At 39.4% G+C, this 7,895-nt stretch overlaps 1 protein-coding gene across 10 annotated transcripts in view; it reads left to right on the plus strand.

Annotated features, from left to right (window-relative positions):
* GTF2E2 (general transcription factor IIE, polypeptide 2, beta 34kDa) overlaps window positions 1-7,895 on the plus strand; it is a 94,835-nt gene that overhangs the window by 49,230 nt on the left and 37,710 nt on the right. For 4 of the 10 annotated variants that reach the window (XR_001361654.1, XM_014537881.1, XM_014537883.1 and 1 more), the window contains exons 6-7: window positions 2,429-2,544; window positions 3,935-4,066. Coding sequence is in view for 9 of the 10 variants with exons in the window: in XM_014537881.1 (XP_014393367.1) it covers window positions 2,429-2,544; window positions 3,935-4,051 (233 nt within the window). In the remaining variant the exon portion in view is untranslated. Of the gene's footprint in view, window positions 1-2,428; window positions 2,545-3,934; window positions 4,450-4,512; window positions 4,640-4,663; window positions 5,029-7,023; window positions 7,402-7,895 lie in introns of those variants that run through there. The other 6 variants (XM_014537877.1, XM_014537876.1, XM_014537875.1 and 3 more) reach the window with 4 other exon arrangements.

The raw sequence follows: 7,895 nt of genomic DNA on the forward strand, positions 1-7,895 counted from the left end.
CCCCCAAATGGAAAAGCATATATTCAAACTGCTGAAAAAACGAAGATGAAGAGAAAATATTGAAGGTAGCCAGAGGATAAAAGGATTACAGCAGACTTCTCATTTGAACATGTGCAAACCAAGACAGTGCAGTGATATCTTTTAAGGGCCAAAAGGGAAAAACCTTTCAACTCAGAATTCTGTACCCAGCAAAAATAGTATTTCAAAATGAAAGAGAACTAATTTCAAAGTAATACTCTCTTGACATGACAGAAACTGGGAGAATTAATTGTCATCAGACCTGCATTACTAAAAGTATTGAGGATGTTCTTCAGGCAGAAGGGATACTAGACAGTAAGTTGGACCTATACAAATAAGTGAGAGTGCTCTAAATGGAATAAATGAAGGTAAATATAAAATTCATGCCTTTCTAATTTAAAATGTTAATTTTTAATTAAAAACCTTGTCTTATTTTTAATTGCTTTGAAAGATATAGCTGCTTAAAACAAAGTTATTAAATGTATTTTGTTTGTAGAACATATGTAATGGTAAAATTTATGACAACAATAGCTCAAAGGTCATAACGGAGTTTATTACAACATCTTTATATGCGAGCTGGTAGAATTTGCTTGGAATTAGAAAAGCTAGAAGTCCCAACTACCTACCTTTTAGCCACACTTTACACATCTTTCTAATTCCAAGCAGGAACTAGAACAGGGGTGGGCAAACTTTTTGACTCAAGGGCCACAATGGGTTCTTAAACTGGACTGGAGGGCCGGAACAAAAGCATGGATGGAGTGTTTGTGTGAACTAATATAAATTCAAAGTAAACATCATTACATAAAAGGGTATGGTCTTTTTTTTTTTTTTTTTTAGTTTTATTCATTTCAAACTGGCTGGATCCGGCCCGCGGGCTGTAGTTTGCCCACGGCTGAACTAGAAGCTCCAACCTTTCACACAGTTGAAAGCCAAGTGTAAACTGCCCCCCTTTTAATTTTTTTTATGTTTACCTTTATTGTTGCAAGTATTACAAATGTCCCCTCTTCCCCCCTGCACTGATCTCCCTTCACAGGGCCATGTGCGAAAGGCCTCCCTGCTTTCCTGGGGAGGAAAGGCTGTCCACAGTCTCCTTTTATTACACAAATCAGTTCTCTGCACTCCCCTACCCCCACCCCTTCACCTCACTATTGTTTGTGTCCATGGGTTATGCATATAAGTTCTTTGGTTAATCTTTTCCCACCCTCACCCCCCAACCCCGTGGTGTAACTTTTGACTCCTCAAAAATATAGCTACTAATACCCTACTATTGACTGGAAGCCTTACTGATAACATAAGCAGTTAGTTAACATATATTTATATGTTATATACTGTATTCTCACAATAAAGTAAGGTAGAGAAAAGAAAATGTTATTAAAAATTTAAGGGGCCCTTTCCCCCTCTCCATGTGGGAGTCCGTTCAGTGGGACTCTTTCCCCCTTCCCACGTGGGAGTCTGTACTTGTTCTTCAATAAATCTCTACCTTCGCTATACCAAAAAAAAAAAAATTAATAATGTTTGTCTGCAAGTTTTTTTCAAATTGTCACTGATCTCCAAAAAATTTTTCAATGCATTTATTGAAAGAAGTTTGTGTATAGCCCTGGACGGTTTAGCTTAATGGTTAGAGCACCAGCCCATGGACTGAAGGGTCTCAGGTTTGATTCCCAGTCAAGGCTCAATTCCCAGTCATACCGTGGTTGCAGGCTCAATCCTCAGCCTCTGCGTGCTTATGGGAGGCAAACAATCGATGTGTCTCTTGCATCGATGTCTCTCTTGCATCGATGTCTCTCTCTTTCTATCTCTCCTTTTCTCCCACTCCTCCCTCCTGCCCTTCTACTCTCTCTAAAGAAAATCAATGTGAAAAAAATATCCTCAGGTGAGGATTAAAAAACAAAAAGACTGCATATAATGGACCTATGCAGTTCACACCCATGTTGTTCAAGGGTCAGCTGTGATCTGTATAGCTCCTCTCTCCATATGAACTGGTTCCCATTGTCCCTATGTGTTTCTTTTTACCAATAGGAGAGGAAATGGAGTACTGAGCTCAGGGGAGATGAGCAGGAATTTGAACTATTTCAGTGCAGAGAACTGATTTGTGTAATAAAAGGAGACTGTGGACAGCCTTTCCTCCCCAGGAAAGCAGGGAGGCCTTTCGCACACGGCCCTTCATTTACAGACTCTAAAAATAGAACATTACTGATGTGGTCTGTAAGGATGCAGTTCTGTTCTCAGGCCCCTCTGCTGCTCAGTGTCCAGCATTTGAATGTTGTCTCACTTCCTTTGTTTTTATAATGAAATCACAGATGTGCTAATATAGACCAGGGGAGATAACATTGAAGCTTGGATTTCCATCACTGAGGTGCTGTAGCTTGTAAACATCTATTGTAAAATATCTACTGTCTTGTTGGCACAGAGTTTCAGAAACTGTGGAGGAGTGTCACTGTGGATTCAATTGATGAGGAGAAAATAGAAGAATATCTGAAGCGACAGGGTATTTCTTCCATGCAGGAATCCGGACCAAAGAAAGTGGTATGTAACCCCTGGAAAAAAATGTAGTTCTCTGTTCTTTGAACTGTTAGCTTGCTTTCTCTTCTCTGAAGAGCAGGTAGTCAGTTCTCCCTTTCAGTTTTTTCTGTGTCCTGACCCATTGATCTTGGTCAGTTGCAAACCAGATCACATGTGGTTTATTGAGGGCCAGCAGATCTCTGCCCTCAAGTGCTGCTCCCCAGGAATGTGCGAGTTTTCCCCATCCGACCGCCCTGTCCTAGTAGTGTCTGCTTTTAAGCTCCAGCCATACCAAACTTTTCCTAGTGCTCACATGTCCTGATCTTAGCCTTTTAAGACTCTAGCCGTCTACCCTACCCCCAGGCCTCTGCTCCAGTGAGCCCCGTAGTGTTGGTGCCTGCTCTCCCTTAGTCCTGATCACGTTGAGTTGTCCTTGTTAACTTTCAGATCCCTCTGAACCAGGTAATACTGTCTTTGTAGCCTAAATCCTGCTCTGAGGAAGGATTTGTAATGGGATGAAGACTTGTGAAATGGTCTGCACTGGCTAATAAGTAACTGTGCTAGTCCCAGGACAAAGCCCAAGTGAGAACTAGTTCACACTTTAGACTCCAGCTGCAGCACCTCTCCCCATCTTTTTCTGTCCACCACCAGGCTGTGTAACTTGCCTTCTTTCTGACTTTTCTTGTGTGTGTTTCAGTGAATTTTTAGAGCTCCTTAAAAAGGAAGATTTATTGCCAGTGATCTCCGTAAATTAGTGTACTTACAGTACTTTATGGTTTCAGGTATACTGAAAAGAATAGAGAATAATAGTAAATCTTCATGTGCTCATCTACTTCCTAATTTTGCCCATATGTCTGTGTTTTGCCCTATTTACGTCAGATCTTTTTTATTGATATATATATTTTTAGAGAGAGAGAGGAAGTGGAGAGAGAGACATCGATGTGAGAGTGCAACACTGATTTGTTTCCTCCTGTTTTCCCCCAACTGGGGATCAGGCCTGCAACCCAGGCACATGCCCTTGACCAGAAATCGAACCAGCAACCTCCTGGTTCGATGCTCAGCCTACTGAGCAATACTGGCCAGGGCTGAAGTATATATTTTTAAACCAGATAATAGTGATGAAAAAGCTTTACTGCCTCTCTTTCTATTTACTTAGTGCCTAGAATAGTTCTGAGAAGTTTTTGTGTCAGTCCATTTATTCCAGGTAGAAGTATATGCATCATAATAGAAAGCATAGTTTCTTGTTTGTGCTTGGGAGTGTGCTATGGATTGATGTGCATGAGATTTGGTTACAAAGCAGAAAAGCAGGCCAAATGCTCCAAATCTCTTGCTGCTGGTTTCTGGGCATCCTGAGTAAATCCTTATGCTTTACCCCTCCAAGAGCTGTTGTTTCTGTTTTTACCTTTTCCTGTAGGCCCCTATCCAGAGAAGGAAAAAGCCTGCTTCACAGAAAAAGCGACGATTTAAGACTCATAACGAACACATGGCTGGAGTGCTGAAGGACTACTCTGACATTGCTCCTGGAAAATAGGGAACAGTTTTGTAGGTGAGCAAAGAGTTACAAATACAAAGTCAAGATCTTTCTTGTTGCTACTGGGATCTGAAGACTGTCTTCCCATTCTACTTCTTAGGACTGAGGAGAGGAGCAGTTCCGTTTACAGAACAAGTACAAATTACCAAACTCAAAGCTTATTCTAACTGAATAGGCTGATGAGAAATGTGATGTTCCCTGTTAACTTCTCTTACTTCTTGGGGGAGAGGCCTGCAGGTGTCTTTGCTGTTTATCTGTTCTAAGTGGTTCCTGGTTCCATTTTCCCTTTTATTCCTTTAGAACAAGTTTGCAGATAGTCTTGAATGCAATATTTGTTTATTCCAAAGTAACATATTTATAATAAAATCATTGCAGAAGGAATTGCAGAAGTTAGTGAATTAAGTTGTTTCTTTTCATTCTTGGCAATGGCAGTTGGCAGCTCCAGTCTTTAACTCCCACAGGGGGCGTGTTTGGGACGTTGTTGGAGACTGGGACCTGTGCTGCGTTGCTGAACATACGGAGTTCATAGTTGGAACTCAAAGCGTGCCTTTTGTTAGCTAGTGAAGCAGTAAAGGTACACTACATGTGATTTGTAATGTTTTCTTTTAAAAGGATAATCAGAATTTAGCCTCTTGGATTTTGCAAGTCATTGTCTCATGCCATCAAGGATGGATAGAGTCATCTTGCCAACCTGAATGTCAGCTTTACAGTCCAACTCTCAGGGGACTTGAGGGTGAGGTTCCTCTGGTGGAGAGTTTATCTCCTCATCACTGGGCAAGCTCTTGATCAAATACATGGGCTCGTAAGAGTCATGATGCCTTACGGGAAATCTCTATGATCATTCCAGCCTTCTATAACAAACTACCCATTTTCCGTAACTGTACTTGTGATACAGTCTGTGGTTGATCATTACAGTCCTCATATCACAACTTACAATTGTAGTGGACTATAAAAATAAGGTTCGGTGTTCTCAAAAAGGGTGCCTGCCATGGTATCCTAAAGCAGTAAGTACTTTGTGTAGTAGATGACAAAGAGTCCTTTTGCGGCTTTAGTTCTTTTAATCCCTCTGTTTACTTATCACCCGCATCTACAGAGTCATTGTTTACCTCTTTCTTACATCCAAGCCCCAAAACATGGCATGAGAATATGTAAAACTGAGGCTCCCCAGAACATGGGGAACTTGCTGGTCTAGCTTTCTATCAGAGGTGTTTTGGCAAGTAAGATGGGGGGCTTCAATGTCTTAAGGTATAAAACTAGTAAAAAGTTTTCTGTAAAAATCTGGAGCTAGCTTATCTCCAAGTATGCCTACTTTTCGTGGTCTCTACACACCATCCTTTTGTTTTTCCAGTTTATTGAGATATAATTGACCTACAGCTCTGTACAAGTTTAAGGTGTAAAGCATAGTGGTTTTACTTACACATATCATAAAATCGTTACTACAGTAAGTTTAGTTAACATCCATCATCCCATTATAGGTACCAAAAATGGTTTTGTTTGTGATGAGAAATCTTAGGATTTACTCTCTTAATGTTCATATACCAGACAGCAGTGTTAACTATAGTCATCATGTCGTACATTATATCCCTTATACTTATAACTGAAAGTTTGTACCTTCAACTATCCCTCTCTAGTTTTCCCTCCCCGATCTCTCACCTCTGGTAACCACATCTGATCTCTTATTGATGAGTTTGGATTTTATTTTAGATTCCACACATAAGTGAGATCGTACAGTACTTGTCTTTCTCTGTCTGATTTATTTCACTTAGCATACTGCCTTCGAGGTCCATCCATGTTGTTGCAAATAGCAGGATTTCCTACTTTTTTATGGCTGAATAATATTCCACTGTGTATATATACACATCATCATCTTTATACATTCATCTGTCGATGGACACTTAGGTGTTTTCATGTCTTGACTATTGTAAATAATGCTGCTCTGTACATGTGGATGCAGATATCTATTCGATATAGAGTTTTTATTTCCTTCAGAAATATTCCCAGAAGTGGAATTGTTGGATCATAGGATTTTTTATTTTTTTGGTGTGTGGGTGTTTTTTGTTTGTTTGTTTATTTTTTATTCTAGAGAGACAGGAAGGGAGAGAGAAACGTTGATTGGCCACCTCCCAACCCAAAGATCAAATCTGCAACCCTGGTATGTGCCCAGAATTGGGAATATAACCTGAGACCTTTCTGGTGCATGAGATGACACTGACTGAGCCACTCAACCAAGGAGTAGGGTGGTTCTACTTTTAATTTTTTGAGGAAACTCATTAGGTTTCCGTAGTGGCTGTACCAGTTGACAATTTCACCAACTGTACGCAGGGGTTCCCTCCTCTCCACATCCTTGCCACCTTTTGTTTTCTCTTGACTTTTTTTTAAAAAAAATATATATTTTATTGATTTTTTACAGAGAGGAAGGGAGAGAGATAAAGAGTTAGAAACATTGATGAGAGAGAAACATCGATCAGCTGCCTCCTGCACACCTCCCGCTGGGGTTGTGCCCGCAACCAAGGCACATGCCCTTGACCCAAATTGAACCTGCGACCCCTCAGTCCACAGGCCGACGCTCCATCCACTGAGCCAAACCAGCCAGGGCTCTCTTGACTTTTTTGATGCCAGTTATTCCAACAGGCTTGAGGGGATATCTCATTGTAGTTTTGATTTGCATTTCCCTAGTGATTAGTGATGTTTGAGCATCTTTTCATATACCTGTTGGCCATATTTATATCTTTGGAGATATGTCTATTTAGGTCCTTTGTCCATACAGCAGTGTTATTTTTTTGCTATTGATTTGTATGAGTTACTTATATATTTTGGATATAAACCCCTTATCAGATATATGGCTTGAAATATTTTTTCCTGTTGCATAGGTTGTCTTTTCATTTTGTTAATTTTTTTTGCTGGGAAGAAACTTTTTGTTTGATGTAGTTCCACTTGTCTAATTTTTATTTTGTTGCTTATGCTTTCTTTAGGTGTCATCTAGAATGTCATTGTCAAGACTCATGTCAAGTAGCTTTTTAAAAAAATGTTTTTATTCAGAAAGAGGAAGGGAGAGAGAGAGAGAGAGAGAGAGAGAAACATCAATGAGAGAGAAACATCGATGGGCTCCTATGTTTTATTCAAGGAGCTTTAAGATTTCTGTTCTTACATTACTATGGCTTTATAATTTAGTTTGAAATCAGAAAGTGTAATGCCTTCTGCTTTATTCTTAGAATTGCTTTGGCTACTTGGGTACATTTGTGTTTTATATAAATTTTAGGATTGTTTTTATACTTCTGTAGAAAATGCCACTGGAATTTTGATAGGGATTGCATTAAAATTTTATTTTTATTTATTTTTTATTCAGCAATATATTTGATTTTTTTTAATTTTTTAATTTTTATTTTTTTAGTTTAAATGCATTTTATTTTTAGACAACCTACACGACATGTTTTTTCTTAAAAACAATGACTTTGCTACAAATAAATCAATGTCAAAATGAACGAAGAGCTCAAGATAACATCAGTCCCATTTGGATGAAAAGCAGCAGCTAGTTATGATGACAGGTTGCCAAATTTGTTAACATTTTCCCATTTCTAAACCACCTTTAAAGAGAATTACACCATTCTAATGGTAGTCCATCAGAGCAACCATGCCATCTGTACTCATGTTTTCATCCATAAGGAACTCTGGTCTCTGCTCTTCAAGCTTCCCTTTGATTGATTGCACGTAATCTTTGATACACTTCTTCTTCTTTTTTTTTTTTTAATAAATCTTTATTGTTCAGATTATTGCAGTTGTTCCTCTTTTTTCCCCCCATGGCTCCCCTCCACCCAGTTCCCACCCCACCCTCTGCCCTTACCCC

This window comes from Myotis brandtii, unplaced genomic scaffold, assembly GCF_000412655.1.
Source record: "Myotis brandtii unplaced genomic scaffold, ASM41265v1 scaffold185, whole genome shotgun sequence".
Lineage (NCBI taxonomy): Eukaryota > Metazoa > Chordata > Mammalia > Chiroptera > Vespertilionidae > Myotis > Myotis brandtii.